The following is a 21,287-nucleotide window of genomic DNA, read 5'->3' as shown; positions in this document are numbered from 1 at the left end:
GAGGTTCAATAACTTACTCAAAGTCACCAGCTAGAAAGTGGTGGAGCTACAGTGTGAATCTAGGACTAGCAGCTCCAGCACCCTGCTATATCACCCCCAAGTGTTAAGTTAACCCCACCAATGTGTATTTTACAGTTTCCTCATCTGTAAAATAAGGATAAGCCTGGGGATGTCCACTCTGTAGAATTGTTAGAAGATTAATTGAAAAATAATGTGTATTTATTATTATTTGAAGGTTATACTCTGGGCACTCAACAAATATTATTTCCTTTTTTTCTCTTTTCCATTTCGCTTCTGACTCCTGCTGCGACTCGATGGAAAGTCCTCAGTATCTGATGCCCAGAGTCCATTCATTACAGCTTTGTTAAACCTACAGTACTCAACCCTCAGGACCTTAACAGGCCCTCAGCTGAAATTTTCTCTGAAATCAAACCATTAGCAGTGGATTTCTAAAGCCACTGGGAAGACTCACCCACTTGCTCAGTATTTCTCTTGCCTGCTGAATTATTCATGTCCCTTGATGGATTCTGCAGTTGGCCTCTTCCTAAGAAGGTGGATTTATAAATGAGGCTTGGGCCACTCACATTGATGTTTTAGTTTAGTAGGTGGTGAGTTAAAGAAAGCAAACAGGTAGCAGGAGATGGGTGGCCAGGTGACCTGTGGAGGTACCAAACCCAGGAAAGGGTGAGTCTGTTCAAAATATGTGAAAAAATTTCAGATGTTGAGGATTGGAGAAGCAGATTGTGTCTCCAAAACAAAGGATGTTTCCTTTTGAGGGGATAATGTGAGAGAAGGAAGAAACATTAAGTGAGTACCTACTATGTAGAGTACCTACTGTGTATGAGTACCTACTGTGTATGAGTACCTACTGTGTAATGACTACCTATTGTGTATGAGTACCTGCTATGTAGAGTACCAACTATGTAGAGTACCTACTATGTAATGCCTACCTACTGTGTAATAGTACCTACTGTGTATGAGTACCTACTGTGTAATGACTACCTACTGTGTATGAGTACCTACTGTGTAATGAGTACCTACTATGTATGAGTACCTACTGTGTAATGAGTACCTACTATGTATGAGTACCTACTGTGTAATGAGTACCTACTGTGTAATGACTGCCTGACTACCTACTGTGTATGAGTACCTACTCTGTATGAATACCTGCTGTTTATGGGCTCCACCATGCTCCTGCCTTCCGTCATTCTGTTCTCCACACAGTAAGGAAGTGTCCCTGTCTGGTTCCTGAAGTTATGGAGAAGCAAGCAATCTTTCCCAGTGGAGTATAGTGTTAGCTGTGTGTTTTTCATAGATTCCATTTATTATGTTGAGGAAGCTCCTTTCAGGTTCCAGTTTGGTGGGTGTTCTTATCATGAATGGGGTGTTGGGTTTTGTCAAATGCCTTTCCCGTGTCCCTGGAGACCATGTGTGGCCTTTTCCCTCTGTTCTGTTCTCTTGTCCTTATTCTCTGCATGCAGTGCATTACAGTCACTAATTCTCAGATGTTAGATCAACTGAGCATTCCCATTTGGTCATGGTGTCTAATCCTTTTCATGTACTGCTGAATTCTATTTTCTAGTGTTTTGCATCCCACAGTGTTCTTTTTGAGCAAATAGAGCCCTAAACCCCTGGCTGGGTCCCCAGCACTGCAGAGGTCCCCTAGGAAATGCTGCCCCAGATACCCTCTGTGGGCCTTTTTGTCATATCACCCCCCCTTCTTTGCTTCCACCCTGTCCCCCGTCCCTGTCCCCTTACTGGTTTCTCCTGGGATGGTTTCTAATAAGTAAGTTCCACACCAACCCTCTTCTCGGGTGCTATTCGTGGGCTCGGCCTGAGTCCACCGCGGAGGAGCACCTCAGGTCCCGTCGCCCTCCCACACCGGCACTCCTCCGCTCACTGGGCTCTGGCTTTTCCTGCAGGTGATCTACGCCCTGAACACCCGCCAGGATGAGGCCGAGGCCAGCATGGAGGCGCTGCGGGAAGCGCACCAGGAGGAGATGCGGAGCACCGTGGCGGAGACCAAGGCCAGGCTCCTGCAGGAACAGGGCCGCGCGGAGGAGGAGGCCCTGCTCCAGCGCATCGAGGCCCTGGAGGGCGCCCTGGAGCTGCAGAAGAGGCTGACCCAGGAGGCGCTGGCCCAGTCGGCCACGTGCAGGCTGGAGACCAAGGAGAGGGAGCTGAGGGTGGAGGCGGAGCACGCAGAGCGGGTCCTCACCCTCTCCAAGGAAATGCTGGAGCTCAAGGCTGACTACGAGAAGAGGCTCCGGCACCTGATGAGCCACGAGGCTCCCCAGTGGGGCCGGCTGTCCCAGGAGAGCCCTGACCCAAAGGCAGAGCCGAGCTCCGGCCCCGAGATGCGGGAGGTCCTCCTGGAGGTGGAGCGGCTGCGCGTGGAGAACCAGCAGCTGAGCAAGGACTACGCCAGGAAGGCCGAGGAGCTGCAGGCCACCTACGAGCGGGAGAACGAGGCCATCCGGCAGGCCATGCAGCAGTCGGTGAGCGAGGCCCTGTGGCAGTGGCAGGAGAAGGAGACCGACCTCCGCAAGAACTTCCAGGTCCAGGAGTCGGCCCTGCAGGCCCAGGTCAGGAAGCTGGAAGGGGACCTGGAGCACAGAGGTCGCAAGATAAGTGACCTGAAGAAGTATGCCCAGAAGCTGAAGGAAAGGATTCAGGTAAAGCAGGATCGCTCCCCACCTTTCCAGTGGGATAACGAGCATGGCCCCTGATTTTGAACACCTACTGTGTGTCAGGCACCGAGAGAAACTCCTAACTTCTACCTCCGTGAGCTCTATGATCTCCATGGAGTCCAAACACGCTTATTTAGCAGATATTTACTGAGCACCTACTGCGTGCCAGGCCAGGGCTATGGGCAGGAGACACCCAGTGAGCTAATTTTGGTCCCTGGCTTCAGAGAGCTTAGACTTCCAGTTTTCAGATGAGAAGACAACACTGAAATTGAGAGGCTTAACAAGGACTGGCCTAGCTGGGCACACAGCTAATAAGACTTTGAACTCAGGTTGACCTCATTCTAAAGACCTTGCTCATCCTAAAATCCTTGGGACTTTGTGCTTGTGGAGAGCCAGACTATTCAGTGAGTTACGTGAGCCCCACAGACTTACGGAGCTCCCTCCCTAAGAGCAGCAGGGGCTAATATTCCTTATACTCCCTGAGCATGTTTTCTGTCTCAGATACTTTATCTCATTTGATCCTCACTACAGAAAGGTTCAGTAACTTGCCCCAGGTCACACAGCCAGTCGGAGTATGACTAGGGATTTGATGAACCCTCAGCCACCGACTTCCAGAGACTGGGGGCTTGTGCTGTGCGCTCCCCAATGTTCAGGTCCATGTTAGCTGTGGGTAAAGAGGATGTCTCTACGTAGAACGGTAACCAGAGAAATGAGATCCCTTCTGTCTGTTTAGGACCTGGATGTGCAGCTCAAGGAGGCTCGACAGGAGAACTCGGAGTTGAAAAGCACTGCGAAGAAACTTGGGGAGAAGCTGGCCGTGGCCAAAGACAGACTAATGCTGCAGGAATGTCACGTGACACAGAAAACCGGTGAGATGCTCTAAACCACGTCCTTACGGGGGAAGCTTAGCCACCAGGTTGGCCTGGTGCCACTTGCAGCCTGGAGACTGTTGAGGGAGCAGAGTGGAGGCCAGGGCAGTTTGATCTGCCCCACCTGGCGGGCCAGTCTGGCCCTTGGAGGACACAGGTGAGCCAACACCTAGTGCTGCTACAGGCCAGGTCTCAGAGGCATGATGCAAAAGGGCCACTTCCTTCCAAACATCCCCACCAGGCCCACCACAGTGCCAAACTCTCAGCACCGGCTTTCCCCCACCCTTAGTCAACACCTTATACTTTATAAAAGTTTAATCTATTGAGATAACACTGGTTAATAGCATTATGTACATTTCAGTTGTACATTCATGCATTTGTATACTCTCCTGTGTGCTTGCCACCTGAAATCTAGTTTCCTTCTTCCACCCTTTCCCCTCTTCGTCCTCCCCGCACCCCTCTTCTCCTCTGCGAACCACCACACACTTTGTACTTTTCCCATTATTTCACACTGTGACTTATCCCTGTCACTTTGTGAGGTGGGTGGTGTGAGTGCCGCACGTTCCAGATGAGGAAATGGTCTGAGAGGGGTGAATGGCCAGGCCAAGGCCAATGCAGCTGGCTGGCGATGGAGCGGGGCAGCGTCTAAGAATATGGGGCAGCAGAGTGCCTCCCACTGGGCCCCCTCATCACAAAGTTCTCGAGTACCCACAGTGCGACCAGCTTGACACTGTGGGGGGATAACAAAGGCAGACAACTCGGGCTGTCCTCCAGGGAGTGGCTGGGACGGCACCTCACAGCCCCAGCTGCTTTGGTATCACGGGCGTGGCCCAGGCAGCAGGGGAGAGGGGAGGGGAGTCGCCGGGTTTGAAAGGTACAGAGGGGGAGAGCTTGAGTTGGAACCAGAGGTGTGCAGGGTTTAGAGCAGTGGTTTCTAAAGTGGGGAATGAGTACCTCAGGCCTATGGGAAGAAAATGGGCAATTTTAGTTATATTTATTTTTGTCTTGTCCTTTAAATTCCTTTCAGTTTAAATCCTTCGAATGCGCATATTTTTCTAATCTATGGAACATGCTCAATTTTTTTAACCTATGGAAAACACAGTCACAAAATTTAAAGATGAGTAGTTTAAGAAGGGAGAGCAGGCCCTGGCTGGTTTGGCTCAGTGGTTAGAGGATCGGCCCACCGACCAAAAGTTGTGGGTTCGATTCCAGTCAAGGGCACATACCTCAGTTGCGGTTCAGTCCCCGGCCCTGGTCAAGGTCGTGCAGGAGGCAACCAGTCGATGTGTCTCTCTCACATCAATGTCTCTCTCTCTCTTCCCTCTTCCCTCTTCCTCTCTCCCCCTCCCTCCCCCCTCCTCCGCTCTCCCTCCCCCCTCCTCCGCTCTCCCTCCCCCCTCCTCCGCTCTCCCTCCCCCCTCCTCCGCTCTCCCTCCCCCCTCCTCCGCTCTCCCTCCCCCCTCCTCTGCTCTCCCTCCCCCCTCCTCCGCTCTCCCTCCCACTCTATCTGAAGATAAGTGGAAAAGTAGCTTCAAGTGAGTATTAAATAAATAAAAAGAAGGGACAGCAGGACAACTCTTTGAACTCAGGGTGCTGCCTGAGCAAAGATGGCGGTCACCACCTCGACCACGCCCGAGGGCAGGAGGCCACGCAGCAGGAATCACATAGGGGATTGGTGGGCACAGTCGTTGAACAGCGGAATGGGGACTCGGACGGAGACCAAGGCCAAGGGCATTCCAAATGATGTTGAGCCTTTTGCTCGTAGACGACAGGAAGACAGAGCGAATTCCAGAGAACGAAGTCTTACGGAAAGCGAACGACGTGGAGGCCCGCCGTCCCCGTCCTCAGCAGGACGAGAACTTGCCCAAGGAGTGTCCGTGTACGAGAGGAGGCACAGAGACACAGGTAGTGTGTGCCCAGCCTGGGGGTGGAGAAGACGCACGAGGCTTTACCAGAACGAGCCTCAGGTGGAGCTCAATCCCCGACCACAACGGAGCCACCAGGAAGCAGCAGGTGCCACAGCTCTGGGGGTGGCTGTGTGGGTCCGAATTCCAGTGACTTCCCGCCAGCGCCATGTCATTTGAAACTGGGAGACTGAGAATGTACAGAATTCTGCCAAGTCCTTATCGGCGACTCCTAGGAAATGGAAACTTGCTTAGTGTTCCCACTATGTGTTCCCAGTCCAAACCAAGAAAGCTCAGGGATGCAGTGACAGTATGGGCCTGACAATCTGGTCCTGTGACGATAGGTACATGACTCCAAAGAGCCCTTTTCCAGTGGTGCATAAAGTCAAGTCTCTTACAAATGCTAAGTATACAGTTTTATGAATTTTACTGCACCTTGTGAAACGGGCTGTAAAATCAGTACATAAACAATGTAGAAGTTGCACGAGAGAAACAGCGGTTCCCTCTCGTCACCCGACTCAGGCAGGTTTACAAGGCCCTGTCTCTTTTTATAGGCCGACAAGGAGGCGCGAGTGGAGATGGATTACATGAAGCAGCAGTATGAGGAGGATCTTCGCAAGATCAAACACCAGACAGAGGAGGAGAAGAAACGTCTCAAAGAGCAGCTAGTGAGGCGCCTGGAAGACCTGGTGAAGACGCACACGGCGGAGATCCAGTCGGTGCGCGCGTCCGTGGAGGCCGAGAGGAAGAGGCTGCAGGCGGTGAGGCCCCTGCGCGGACGCTGTTCTGTTCCCTGTCCTCTCCTCCCGTCTTTGCCCTGGTATTTCTTCTTTCCTTCCTCAAACACTTACTGAGCTCCTGCTGTGTACACATCTAAGCTAGCTCTCTGTCCAGAGGGGGCTCGGGGTCTTTTAGAAGAGATGGGGACACCCTGGGACCGTGGGCCTGGAGTCGTTGATGTAAAGCCAACCCCACTCAGCAAAAACAGAGAAAGAACATGAAGCAGACACTCAGGCCTGGCCAATGGCCTGGACTCCAGTCCCAACTCTGCCACCTTCCGGCTCTGTGACCCTAGCCCCCATTTAACCTGGGCCCTCGGAGAGAAATTCTGTGAGTCTCAAGTGCCTCATGTGTAAAACGTAACGATAATAGCGCCTCGTAGAGTACAGGGATTAAGTGAGGTGATCCATGTGAAAAAACCCGCAAAGCATATCCTAGTGCCGGGGGCCTTGATGCGGGTAGTGAATCCGTGGCCGGGCACGGTGGGGGACTTCCCGCCTCTGGGTGCTGTTCCAACTTCCCACCAGGGAGAGGCTTTCTGCTCAGGAGAAATGCAAAGCCTCATCTCTTCCATCTTGCTGGGAAAGCAAACAACATATGTGAATATTTTAGAAAAACAGTAAATATTATTGTGGACACAGGTGGTGCTTTAATTACAGACATCGCCCCCTTTCCACAAGGGACACATTCTAAGACCCACCCCAGTGGATGGCTGAGACAGTACCCTACATACACTATGTTTCTTCCTGTGCATTTATACCCAGGATAAAATTTAATTTATAAATTAGACATAGTAAGAGAGTAACAACTAATAATGAAATAGGACAGTTATAACAATATACTGCGATGAAAGTTATATGAATGGCTTTGGGCCATTAATAAGTGAAACAAGGGTGACTTGAACGCAGGCTGCAATATCAGATGGTGGGTCTGATAACCAGATGGCTGCTGAGTAAACAGTGGGGAGCTGAGACAGTGTGGAAACACTGGACAAAGGATGACCCACATCCCAGCAGCAGGGAGTGGGATGGTGCGGGTTTCATCACGCTCCTCAAAGTGGCACACAGTGGAAAACGTGAATTGTTTATGTCTGGAGTTTTTCATGTAATATTTTTGGACTGTGGTTGACTGTGGATGACTGAAGCCATGGATAGAGAGACTGTAGATAAGGGGGTCCAACTGCACTGCAAGAAAGCTTCTCTGTAACCAAGAGCCTGTACCGTTCGCTTTGAGTTTTCCCTGAGAGATGATCGTAAGTCACTCAGGAATGCAGTGTTGTGTGATGGTTATGAGCAGTAGGTACTCAGTACACATGTATGGGATAAATAAATGAACTCGTAAAAGACCCAGACCAGTCCTAACTCTCCCACTAGCTGTGTGACCATGGACTGGTCACTTGACTTTCCGAAACCTGATTTTGAAATAAGGCTACATACTTCAAAGGCTTGTTATGTGGATTGAATATGGTATTATATCTAAACTCTTAGCTCAGTGCACAACATGTAATGAAAGTTCAATAAACAGTGGCTATGATTAGTTCCCATGTGCACTGTGTGACATCATGTCTGATAATATTATTCAGTACCCGCTATACTTTACACTAATAAAGCACCTAATTCTTATGAACACATTTAATCCTTCAAACAGTATTACAAAATGGGTATTCATATCCCCATTTTAGAGGCAAGAAAACTGAGGCTTAGCAAAGGGTCTGTATCAACTCATACAGGCAGTGAGTGGTGGAGGCAGTATTAAAAGCTGACAGCCTGCCCTGGCCAGTTTGGCTCAGCGGTTAGAGCGTCGGCCTGCGGTCCGGAGAGACCCGGGTTCGGTTCCCGCTAAGGGCACGTACTTCGGTTGCAGTTTGTCCCCGGCCCTGGTTGGTCGTGTGGGTGGCAGCCACTCGATGTGTCCCTTCACGTCGATGTTTCTCTCTCTCTCTCCCTTCCTCTCTCTCCCTCCCACTCTATCTGTACAAAAATGGAAAAATATCCTCGGGTGAGGATAAAAAATAAAAAATAAAAAAAATAAAAAAATAAAAGCTGACAGCCTGACCCTCGAACCCAGGGTTTCCCACCCTGTGCTGGGGAGGAAGCAGCTGTATTGAAAGCATTTCCCTCCCCATAAGCTGTGACTGGTTGCACAAATCCTGTTCTCAGACTCACGGAACAACTGTTCCATCTTGAGCCACAATCAGTGGGAGGGGCAGGTTGCCCTGGGAACCAGTCAGCCAAGCCTGACCCTGAGTGCAGAAATCCAGCGTCAGCTTTAATCAGGGGGCATGAGTCTATTTGAGAAATGAATCACGTAGAAATCAATTATGTTTCCTCCTGGGTTGGTAATGGGGGGGTATTTTTTTTACTTTTTGGTCATTTCTATAAACTGAGGATATATATGATATAAATTAGGCCATGCTGATTAGATAATACCTTGAAGAGGCCCCCAAATCTAGGTTTCATGGACTAAAAATAGACAGTATCTTCCCCCTCTAGAGTTAGGAGCACACTATTTCTTTGAGTCCTTTGCTGTGGGTATATTGTGTATCCTAAATGCTACCTTAACCTCAAGAAGTCGTTACAGGGGAGGGGCTCAAGTTGACCCAGAAGGCCTGTGTGTCTTCTGTGTCCACAGAATCAGACGCTATTATCACGTAATCTTGACAGGCAGAACAGAGTACACATCCTAGACTAAGCACTTGCCTACATCGATTCCCAGGGAGACGGGGAAAATGCATTGAGTGCCTCCTGGGCTGCTGCATCCCCATCTCGGGCGGATCACTTAGGGTTCTTGGTGGCAAGCATCACGTTCTCGCCCTGGACAGTGTAGGCAGAAAAGGAATTTAACAACGGGTAGTAATGAGTAGTTTTCTGGAAGGCCAGGAAACTGGGCAGCTACCCAGCCAGGAATGTCCAAATTTACTGCAAAACTGATGAGGACACCCCCCCCCCCACCACCTGAACCCAGACCTACGGTTCTCATTGTTGACACCACCAATACCAGACCCTGGACATGGTCTGGAGAATGACCTGTCTCACGTGGTAGCTCCTAGACACATGTGGTTATTTACATTTGAATTAATCATAGTTTAATAAAATTTTAAATTCAGTGTCTTGGTGGAAGTAGCCACATTTCAAGTGCTCAGTAGCCATATGTTGCTAGTGGCTACCGTAATGGCTAGTATATTTTAGAGCATTTCTATCATCACAGAATTCCACTGGCTGGTACGGCTCTAGAATGACCGGTCCTGCTGCCCTGGACACTGAAGTTGCCAAATCTGCGTGCCTCCTGCTTTTGCATGTGGATGGCTTCTGATTCAAACTCTGGGGTGGGCTGTCTGATTGGTGGAGCCTCAGTCACGTGCCCAGGCCTAGTTGCAAGGGAGTCTGGGAAGGTGGGTGTGGTTTTCCAGGGTCTGTGATAAAAGGAGGGCTCTGATGTATCAGATGGAGGATTTCCCAGACACCTGGTGGAGGATCAGATGCTGAGCAGCCAAAAGGAATGACAACTTTCTAGGCCCTGATTCCATCCTTATCTCAGCCCAGCAGGCAGGGATTTTCCTGTTTCACACATGAGGAACCAAGAGATTGAGTAACTTGAGAGTCACACAGCTAAGAGATGACAGAGCTGGATGTGTATCAGGCCTACCTGACTTCAAAGACACCAAGATTTGTCCTCTGTCTACGTGACATAATGAAATGCATACTGCCCTGGGCCTTGAAGAGCCTTCGGGTCCTCACCTGCCACTATCTAGTCACTGCTGGTTGACCGTTCATTGAATATGTACTCGGTGTTTTGAGCAATGGAGGGCTACAGGAATCACAGCATGCCTTCAAGGAACTTACAAAAGGGTGGAGGGACAGGACATGCCTCCAACACCAGACTCAAGTCGGTGTGTGAGAAGCACTGTGTCTGGGGAAACAGACTGACTGTCAAACCTTAGAGAAGTCGCCCCGAAGCATTCTAGGCCTCTGCTTTCTACTTTAAATAATAATTAATGTGATTGATTTTCTAAAATTTTTTTTCCAACTTTCTATTTCTGTCAACTCCAAAAATACTGTTGGTTATTTAGAAAGATGTTGCTTAGCCCTGGCAGATTTGGCTCAGCAGTTGGAGCGCCAGCCTGCGGACCAGAGTCGCGGGTTTGATTCCGGTCAAGGACACGTACCTTGGTTGTGTTGGTCCCCGGCCCTGGTCAGGATCATGCGGGAGGCAACCAGTAGATGTGTCTCTCTCACATTGATCTCTCTCTCTCTCTCTTTCTCCCCCTCCCACTCTCTCTGAAGGTAAATGAAAAAATATCCTCGGGTGAGGATTAAAAAAAAGAAATATGTTGCTTAATATTGGGACCTTTTCAGATACTCTTTGCTATTGATTTCTAATTCAGTTTCCTTGTGGTCAAAGAATGGATTCTAAAATTTCATTCCTTTTCAATTATTCATCTTGTTTTATGGCCTAAATATGGTCTATCTTGATGGATGGTCCTTGTGCACTTGAAAAGAATATAGATCTGCTGATGTTGAGTGGAGTGTTCTATAATGATGACTAGGTTGTGTTGGTTGATAGTGTTGTTCAAGTCTTTTATTTCCTTGCTAATTTTTTCCTACTTGTTCTGTTGATTATTGAGAAAGGAGTACTAAAATCTCAACTTTAAATGGTCAAATGTTATATTTCTCCTTAGCTTTTGCTTTATATAAATTCAGACTTATTTATTAGATGTATGTGCACTTAAAATTACTATGTCTTTTGGATGAATTGGTCCTTTAATCATCTGTGAAAAATTTCTGTCCTGAAGTCTACTTTGATAAAAATATAGACATTCTGTTGTTATGGTCAGTATTACACGGTCTGTTTTAATCCGTTTCTTTCCTTTTAATCTACCTGTGTCTTTCTATTCAACGTGCTTGTATGGTATAGCTGGATCTTACTCCTTAGTTCATTTTGGCCATCTCTGACTTTCGAAGATCATTTAGATCATTTACAATTCATGTAATTATCACTGTCTACCCTCTTGCTGTTTTTCCTATTTGCCACTTCTGTTCTCTCTTCTTTTTACCTCTTTTTCTGTTTATATTTTCTTCATTTAATATTTTTTGTATTTCCTTTTTTATCTCCACTAGTGACTTATTAGCTAGCCTTTTTTTTTTTTTCCCCGAGAGGGATGTGCTAGAGGCTGCTCTCGGATCTATAACATACAGCTTTAATTTATCACGGTCTGCCGTCAAATGCTATTATATCACTTCAGATGTATATATATATGAAGGGAAATAGTAAAGGCAGATATATCTATAACCTGGGCATGTGCCCTTCATGATACAAACTTAACACTTCTTTTGACCATCTCTTGTATCTCTAATTTATGTTCCCTTACAATATTTTATGACTCTCATAATCTTCTTTAGACCCCTTTGGGAATAAGGCAGGTTGTGTCCTGTCCGTTTCTGTGCCTGGTGTGGCTAACTCTCCCAATGATCATTTAGGAAGTAGAAGCACAGTTGGAGGAAATGAAGAAGAAATCAGAAAATGAAGTCAAGCAGCTAGAAGAAGAGAAAGCAGCCCTAAATGTGAAGCTCCAGAATTCCCTGCTCCAGGTGAGTCCCAAATCAATGCAGTGCTTGGGGGGTATGATTCTGGGCCCTCGAGTTTCAGGTTCACTGAGATGCCAGGAATCTCAGGAAATGCCCGACCTTATACATTCAGCATCCTCGGAAGAGACTGAAGGACCTCAGCATAACAAAAAAGCTGCCTCAGGGGCATAAATTTAGCTGCAGGTAGCAGCAAGCCTGATTTACAGAGGCTTGTCAAGGAGGCATTTAATGTCTCACAGGAGAGAAGGAGGCAGGAGGCTGCTGGTGTTGATTCTGTGGCTAAATGGTACCAAGCCTGGTAGATTATTATTCTTCTGCTCTCCTGCATCCTGGTTCATTGTCACTTCTTTGGGCCTCTTCCCTTTATCCAAAAAAAAATAAAAATTAAAATTAAAAATAATATTTTATGACTGCATTCATATAAAGATTAATATAGCCAGGCTGTATTTTTTTGTTCTGATTTTAAAAGAAATTAAAACATTTTCCCGGCCCCTAGAAGTACCGCGGGCCCTGGGCCCTGGGCCTGCTGCATCGAATGGAGAAGTCGGCGCAGATTCCAAGGGTCTGTTGCCGGTCCAGTTGTCAGGTCCAGACTGAAACCAGGAGCAGGGAGGAGCAGTGATGAGCAGGCCTGCCCACCTCAGCGGGCATCAGGAAGCCTTTGCAGAAGCCAGCTGACTCCTGCGCCCAGGGCTGACAGCTGTGTCACGTGGCCAGCCTGGGCAAGCAAGGACTTAGCTGTCAGGCCTCCGTGGTGGGGAAAGGGGAGGGAGAAAGGAAGGGGTAGGCATTGGATGTAGACCAGATGAACAACAGAGTTTGCTTCATGCCCCTCGCCCTGTCCAGACCACCCAGAGACCAAGGTCAAAGTTTAAAGGAGCTGTTGCCCCTGTTACTAAGGAGAAGGGGCTGGAAGCGGGGTTCACTCCTGAGCCTGATTAGATGGAAACAAAAATGTAAAGAGTTTTCCTTGCTTCCCCTGCCCTCCCTCACGCCTTCCAGATGAGCCCTGACCCTGCCACCCACAGGAGCCCACGAAAGGGTTCCTTAGCCTAAACTGTGCATCACCACCTCCTGGGGAGCTTTGAAGAATCCAGAGCCGTGTGCAAAACAGTAACGATGTTTAGGAATAACGGAGTTCAGTTCAGAGCACGCGTGAGAATGACACCACCCACCTTGACCCAGTGGTTACTTCTAGACAGGAGAAAGGCTGATGGGGCGGGAGAAGCCTGGGGGCAGAACTGTATTTGCGTGGTTTCTACAGCCGAGTGATGAGTATGCACATGTTTTTCTCTAACCTTGTTTCTACCTCACAAATTAGCTTTAAAAAAAGAAGAAAAGATGAGCATGCCATGCCTTGCACTTGATGTCAGGGGCTCTAGAGGCGAGGTCTTGGTGGGACACCTCTGCTGTAGAGGTTTCTGTTCCCTCTCAGCCCAAGGTGGGCTACCCGGCAAAGAAGCCCGTTTCTCTCTCCCTCCCTTTCTCCTTCTTTTCTCTCTTCCCCTCCCCTTTCTCCCCCTTTCTTCCTTTCCTCCCTTCCTTCCTGTTACCCCATACTGCCAGTCTTCATATGGGACCTGGACACCCTGCTCCGCAGAGCCTGGCGAGGCTTCACGTCTGTGGGTGACTCGGACACCTGCACTGTCACCTGACTATTTCTCTGAGTGCCCCTCCCAACCCCTCTCTTTAGAAATAACAATGGCAAGCTTTTGTTAAGCACGTACACTAGCTAAGATACCGTCTAAGCAGTTTACACGTATTACCTTTTTAATCCTTACAACCACTGTACTGGGAGCATCTCTGGTTTATAAATGAGAAAAGCGAGGAACAAGTACGTGGCATCACTTCCTCAAAGTCACACAGGTAACAAGTGGCAGATCTGGGCTCCACCCCAGGCAATGGGGCGCTAGGGACCCCACTGTTAACCCCTATGCTCACCGTGCCTCTGGCGTCGTGTGCGGCCTCTGTGACGACCAGCACCATTCAGACCCGAGTGCTTGCAGGCGGCGAGGCGTGACCCGGGACTGACCGTGAAGTGCCTCGGGCCTGCTCTTAACCTCCGTGTCTTCTACCACCTTAACGGTGTCACTGTCTACCCCCCACCTGCCAAAGCCGGAAATGGAAGAGTCACCCTTGACCACATCCTCTCTCTTGCTCTCCCATCCTCAGCCCCAGTCCCCACCCTGCCCCCCATCACATCCAATCACTTGTCAGGTCCTGTGGGTCCTTCCACGTAAGCCCCTAGATCCTGTCCCCTCTCTTTACACCAATGCCTTGGTCAAGACCCTCAGAACAGCTCGCTGAGACTCTTTTTTTAAGCTCTTGCAAACAGTCTCACAGAGCTCGTTTAAATATCTCATAAGCCTTAGCAAGATGCAGTGTAAGTAGTATCATAATCTTTAAATATTCCTTCCCCATTTGTCACTGTGTAGAGCCGCAAAGCCATTCTGATAGGCTTGCTGTCCTCTGGGATGGTCTCTAGTCTCTTAAGAGCCTGTTTCTATGCCCTGACGTTCTCCCCAGGACAGCCAATTCCAGAACCCGTGTTCTAAAACCCTGAACCACTCAAGACCCCATTCCTCTCTCCATAAAATATTTAATTCCCATGTTTTCACACTTTGGACCCAACCCAACTCGCCACTACTACCCGCCAGGACTCTGCCCACCCCCGTCTACGCCTTCATACTGGGCCCTATGCCATGGAACCTTCCTTCATCCTCACGTCCCCCCAACACCACCACTACACCTGCTATTTCTGCTGCCTGGAATGCCCTTTCTCACCCTTGCCGCTAATGGACTCCTAGTCATCCTGGACTCCCCTGGGCAGAGTTTATTCTTGTAAGTTCTCTGCTGTAGGACCCAACACTGCCTGCCTCGTGGTGGTTGTGAGGCTCAGAAGAGTCAAACGCCGGCACAGAGCCGACAGGCTGTTCGTGGTACTATCACTGTTCTGTGCGTGTGTGATTGAGCGCTGCTGTCATTATAAACGTGTCTGTCTTCCCCACAAGATGACAGTTCCTTGAAGGCGGGACGGTATTTTGTTATCGTACTGCTCTGCCCTCACTCACACCCCTGCCCTCCCCTCCTCTTCGCACCCAGCACGGCGCCCGAGGAGCACCCGAGGTTCTGCGAGGACTGGTTGCTGTGTCCGAGTTTCCGCTGTGGATATGGCCTCGTTCTCCTCGAAGCCTAGAGCGGGAAAGCCAGTCCGTGTAACTGACACTTGACAGCTCGTTGGTGAAAAATAACGATCATCATTGAGGCTTTACAATTGAATAGCACCTTCCAGCTACTCTTCTCTCATATTATCTGCATAATTAGCAAATATTGTTTCTTTTCTTTACCAATTGACTTTTTAAAAAAGAAAGCGTGTGACACGGCGTGAAAGCCAGTGAGAACACCGCACGGCTCTGGTCTAGACGTGTGCATGGAAATCATTTAAAGGGCCCGGCCGCTGTGGCTCAGTGGTTGAGCGTCGACCCCATGCACCAAGTGGTCACCAGTTCAATTCCTGTCAGGGCACATGCCCAGGTTGTGGGCCAAATCCCCAGTGGGGGGCATGCAGGAGGCGGCCAGTCGATGTTCTCTCTCATCCATGTTTCTCTCTCTCTCCCTCTCCCTTCCTCTCTCTCTGAAATCAATAAAGAAAAAAAAATTTTTTTAAAGAGAAAATAATGTAAAGGGAGGTGCGGACCTGCCAAGCTCCCCTCTTTCTGGAAGCATGTTCGGGGTGTGTCTGATGGGGCACTGTCCCCAGAACTGATTGACAGAAGAAGGGATCCACAGATTCATGGCCACAATCAGGACGCAGGGCTTGGTTGGACTGCTGAGCATTTCTGTCCTTCTCTTTTAGGTTTTAAGGCTGGAAGAATTTATCCAGCAGAACAAGGTATGTCCTCAAAGAAGCAAGGACTGGCCCCCAGAACAGGACTGCCCGGCCCGTGGCGCTTCAGGGACCCAGGTAGGCTCCCGCCCCTTCCGCTCGGTAAGGACGGTCTGTTTCAGCACCGCGGCAGCCCCAGTGACACATGCTGGCGATAATGGACTTTCTTATGTCTCCCGTCAGAGCTGCCAAAATGCCTGGGGAAAAAAAACAATAAATCACTACAAAATCTTTCTGCAAAAGCCACACACAAAACAGAGTTCTAAGTAATTACCCATGTGGTTTGAGGAGAACAAGGCTTGTCAGAAGAATCTTCTCCCTGAGAGCAGCCTGCCTGGCAGGGAAGGGGCTTGGTCCCCTGAGAGGCCTTTGGTCTGGCTCGCTCCACGCATAACTGTCATAGTAAGGCCCCTGCCGCCTCCCCCCATCCCTGCCGTCCGTGACTCCCACACCAGCCCTCCCCACGCTGCCCTTTTAGGGATGCTCTTCCGGGACAGAAACAGGTCCCTGTTGGTGTCTCTGTTCGGCTCTGGTAGGCCGTATAACCCTCCTGGGTCCGTGGTCATGGACTAACACAGCACAGAAACGTATTATCTCACAGCCTTGGAGGCTAGACGTCCGAAGTCAAGGTGTCGGCAGGGTTGGTTCCTTCCGGAGCTCTGCGGAGGCCCCGTTCCAGGCGCCCCCCCCCCTCCCTGAGCTTAGTGTCTAGGGGAAGCAGACCCCTCAGCCACACTGGGCTGCAGGGGAGCCTCATGAATATCAATTCCAGTAGATTCAAGTTAACGTGCATGTCATTCGTTCCTTCCACAGTCATTGGCGGGATCCTAGCAACTGGTATGCCCTTTGCAGGTGCAGTCTATTCTTTCAAATTAAGTTTTCTTATAAAAACAAGTTTTCTTTACAAATAGGTACCCCATGTACATGGTACAGAATTCAAAAGGAGTAGCAGGTGTACAGTGAAAAGCATGCCCCTGGTTCCCTTTCTGTTTGTGTTGTTTTACTTCTTCTGATTTGTTTTTATTTCTCCTCGCAGAGACATTCCGTGCACATGCAGGCGTTTCCCACAGATGATGGTCACTCTGCTGCACTCTGCTTTCTCTGACTTACATTTGTATAGCTTAGAGATTGTAACACATCAGTACACTTCCATATCAACTTTATTTACTTATTTTTAACTGTCTGGTGTTCCCTTGAACAGAAAAACCACAATATAGTCAACCTTCCCTTATGGTGGATATTTCGGTTGTTCCTAGTTTTTCTCTATTATAGATAGTACTTCAGTGATGATGGATAATACAGAACTGTAGAGGGGTACAGCGTAGTGCAGTGGTGAAGCGAGCTCACCCCCGAACCAGACGCCTGGGTTGTTACTGGCGGGAGAATCTTAGACAAATGATTTGAAGTCTCCTTGCTTGATCTGCCTCGTCTGTGACAAGGGGACGATGACACCGCCTGCCTCCAAGGGCTTTGTGGGGACCGAATGAATTAATATGGGTGCAGTGCTGGAAACAGCACCTATACTTGTAAATGCTCAGCATTCTTTCCATTGTGGAACTTGCTGGGTCCGATGCATGTTTTTCTTTTTCTTTTTTTTCTTTTTCAAGTGCAGCTGACATTCAGTATTACCTTATGTTACTTTCAGGTGTGGCATGTGCATTTTTAACTTGGACACGCCACACCGCTTCCATTGTGCTGTGGCCCACAGCCTTGCCAACAAAGTTACAAAACTTTCTGAGCATTGCTGACCACAGGATGTCTGTAATTTAGTTCAAATATTGTTGGCGAGCCAACTGTATGCGAGCCCAGGGGGGGAAGCCTTGCTGAGGCCCTGTAGATACAAAGTCCTAGAGAAGTCCCCGGCCGCCTAGATGATGCGCGAGCGGCCCAACGTGGGGCATTGCGAGGGGCAGATCAGTCTGAAAGGAGGAGGCATAGCTCAAACAACCCATGGCTGATCTGGGGGTGGAAGCAGGGGTGTCCAAACCAGGTACCAGGACAGCTCCCCCAGGGACGCTCTTGCTGGATCGGGCGCTATAACATGGAGCTTCTTCAGGACTTAGGCCCTGAGTTGTTCCACCAGAGCGTTTCCGTGAGTCCAGAGAGATAAATAATAATGCCCACTGAGAGCAGACTCTGCACTCCACTCTCAGAACACGCCGAGGGAGGTTGCCAGACGGGTGCGCCTCTGTTCCCACCACAGTTAGCGGGGACTTTCCTGAAGCTTTGGTGCTGGTCTCGCGTGGCTGATCTCTTGGATTCTCTTGGAGTCATGGTTTTAGTCGTTGGTTTCCAGAAAGCCAGTTCAGTCTTGGTAATTCCGAAGGGAAACTGTTTTGGGGGGAGTCCCCTGAGGTGCCTGGATCTCACTGACCTGGGGCAAAAGAGGTCGACGTTTTCATAGGTTTTCCTGCTTGCACATGCTGAGAAGAAGAAGGAGCCGTTTGGGCTCATTATTACTGTCATTTCACCTGGACCAGTGTGTGACTGTTGTCACTCCGAGGCACAGGGCTGGATCCCGGGGGCATGAGGCCCAGCCTGGTCGTCGGACAGCTCCTTGTCAAATGGGGGAGCCGGTGCACTTAATGAGCTGTGTGAGGAATGCTGTAATAATGGCAGGAAGATGCTTGTGCAGCTGGTGCGGGAGAGGGAGGTCTCTGCCCAGGAAATCCAGGGATCTCTGTGACATCTACCGCCACCTGCCTGGATACTGAGGTTGTGCATGACTTCACCAGGAAGGACACAGCAGGGAGGAGGAGCCCAAGGACCGGTCCCCAGGCGAAAACCCTGAGGCCAGTGGGAAGGGAGACGAGGGCATGCTGAAGCTCTCCCAGGCCTGAGAAGTGTCCCCTGCTCACGGGACACCCTGTGCGGTTTGCTGTGCGACCGTCACCCTGTACCATACCTGGAGGACCATAAGATTCCAAGGGTGTCAATGTCAGGGGTCAGCAGACAAATGATCACTAAGCCCTTAATAACTGATACCCTGAGTGTCCTTAGACCACTATCTGGTGTGAGTTGAAGGGTCCAATTCCATCCAACATGGAACAAGGTAGGCTGCCCTGGGACCCTTCCTTACAGAGACTCTGGGCTATGACAGGCTGAGACCTGCTGGAGCCCAAGGCTGCATGGGGAGGGCCACAGCTCCAGTCTATGGGGGTCATGGATTCCACCCAGATCCGAAAACCTCTCTGAGGGCGGTTTCCCCTTTACTCCTAGCGGCCCTGACAATGAGCCAGACACAGGGTGCTTCACACACACCCAGGACAATCCTATCAGGCAAGTACTATTATCCTTGTTCTACACAGAGGGGAACTGAGGCCCAGGGAGTAGCGAGGACCCATGCTGCACGCCTACTACACTGCTTCTCTTAGTAAAAGGGCGGAGGTAATCCCCGCCCTCCACACCCCCAGGCTTGTGGTGACGAACAGAAGAGGCGCATAAAGGCATTTCCCAAAACTGTTAAACATTCTATAAATGTCAGGTGACTGTGTAGTGTCTATTACAGTCCCCTGTGATGGTTTCAGCAGAACCCCACTGCATTAGGTGTATTTTAAGGTGCAGATAATGCACCTTTGAAAGACTGTCAGCTGAACTTGAGAATGACTTTGAATCCTCCCTTCCAGGAGATTTCCTGGGTGAGGGTGTGCCTTTAAAATAGAAACAACCCAGCCCTGGCCGGTTTGGCTCAGCGGTTAGAGCGTCGGCCTGCGGTCCTGAGAGACCCAGGTTCTGTTCCCGCTAAGGGCACGTACCTCGGTTGCAGTTTGTCCCCGGCCCTGGTCGGTTGTGCGGGTGGCAACCACTCGATGTGTCCCTTCACGTCGATGTTTCTCTCTCTGTTCCTCTCTCTCTCTCCCACTCTACCTGAACAAAAAATGGAAAAATGTCCTCGGGTGAGGATAAAAAAAAAAAAAAAAAAATAGAAACAACCCAGACGAGGTTAACTGCCGGAAGATGAAAGGCGAAGACCTGGTGTGACACAGGTTGAAAACAACCAGCCGTCTGCTCGTCTGGTCTGCTCCGGAGGAGGGAAGAGGGAGGCGGGAGGCGGGAGGAGGGAGGTGGGAGGAGGCCTTTGCCCTGGGTGGCTGGAGGAGAAGCGAAACGATTCATTTTTCTGTGCACAATTTACACCCAGCTCACTTTACCACTGGAGGGAGAGTGCTGAGCTGGACCTGAGAAAATGCCTGATGGGGAACCCAAGAGGGTGGATTAGGGGTGGGTGACTCAGGATACATTCACCCCGAGTGGGTCAGGTTGGCCCCGGCAGGAATCCCTGGGCTGGACCCCAAACAGATAACCAGGAAAGGAGCAGCGAGAGGGGCTCCTCCACTGGGACTTCAGAAGAGAGTGCACATCTGAGAGAAGTATTGGTGGGCTCGAAAGCCCTCTCTCAGCCCCTCTTGATCTCCGTGGTCAAGTCCATTTGTGAAGGATTTAAATGGCTCCGTGATGTACTTTGATCCAAAATGCAGGTAAACAATGTGTAGGAGAGAGAGGAGAGGGATGTTTTTGTCACTTACATGGCCTGTCGCCCCCCCCCCCCTCCAAACTGAACCATAGGTGTGTTGAAATCAAGAACTGTGTTTTATTCATCTTTCTCCTTCCTACACCTCACATACGGCATGTGGCTGATGCTGAGCACTTTCTTATAAAAACTGGGACATGATATGACCACTGAACGAATAGGCTGGCAGTGCCATCTGGAGTCCCAGTGGTTACAAGGTTAGATGAAGAACTTCGAAATCTGCTCTGGCTGGAGGATGCTTTCGAAGAACACTGGGTGCTTTAGTTACTTTCAGGGGGGAGGGGATTCATCTCTTTCTTTGGGAAGGATGTCCCTGTCTCTGGTGTCCAGGGGCCTGGAAACAAACAAATAAATAGAAACAGGATCACTGAGTCCACCTCCCTGTTGATGTGGGAAACAGCCTGCATCTCTCAGGTTGATTCTGAGTGTCTGTCATGCAGCTGTTTCTCAGCAGCATGTTTGTAAGGACACGGTTTGGGGTCCTGGTTCCGGCATCTGGCGATGGTGCTCACATGGCACAGCCCGGTCACGTGGAGGGGGGTCAGCCGATCCAGGGGCCCAGCCCTCGTGCCAGCCTCCCGTGGCCACGTGACCTGAGACAAGCCCTTGAACCTTTCGGATCTTAGTTTTGCATGTCACCCAAGGGCAGTGGAGTCTTTCCTGCCCACCTCACAGTCACAGGCATCCGTGAGTTAACGTGTGGAAACAGACAGATGCGCTGAGCTGGGAGCAGGGGAGCCATCCAGCTGCATCGTCAGCTTCCTCAGTGTTTCTCATCCTCTCCTGTTTCTGGACTCCTGCCCAGGACACCTTTAAATGTGGTCGATAAGGTGGCCCAGCAATTACGTCCCGCACACTCCCCTCCACGGTCTTCGCAGTGCTTGGAGTTGGTCTGAAGGTCCGGTTCACCTGTATGATAACTGTCACGAGGTTTCTGTCCATCAGTCATGTTGCTGTAAGTTCCTTCCCCCGATTTCCTTGATCGGGCTTACCAGTAGTTTGATGTGTTTTTTTTTTTTTTTTTTTCAAAAAGCCAGCTTTC

At 49.8% G+C, this 21,287-nt stretch overlaps 1 protein-coding gene across 1 annotated transcript in view; it reads left to right on the top strand.

Annotated features, from left to right (window-relative positions):
- FAM184B (family with sequence similarity 184 member B) overlaps positions 1 to 21,287 on the top strand; it is an 80,054-nt gene that overhangs the window by 31,397 nt on the left and 27,370 nt on the right. Inside the window, 6 exon segments of the mRNA XM_036280297.1 lie at positions 1,923 to 2,675; positions 3,424 to 3,559; positions 5,325 to 5,464; positions 6,018 to 6,224; positions 11,721 to 11,831; positions 15,685 to 15,792. Coding sequence (XP_036136190.1) covers positions 1,923 to 2,675; positions 3,424 to 3,559; positions 5,325 to 5,464; positions 6,018 to 6,224; positions 11,721 to 11,831; positions 15,685 to 15,792 — 1,455 coding nt within the window.

The sequence above is a fragment of the Molossus molossus genome, unplaced genomic scaffold, assembly GCF_014108415.1.
Source record: "Molossus molossus isolate mMolMol1 unplaced genomic scaffold, mMolMol1.p scaffold_m16_p_1, whole genome shotgun sequence".
Taxonomy (NCBI): Eukaryota; Metazoa; Chordata; class Mammalia; order Chiroptera; family Molossidae; genus Molossus; species Molossus molossus.
The sequence above is the reverse complement of the archived record's forward strand: the minus strand, read 5'-3'. Positions and strand labels throughout refer to the sequence as shown.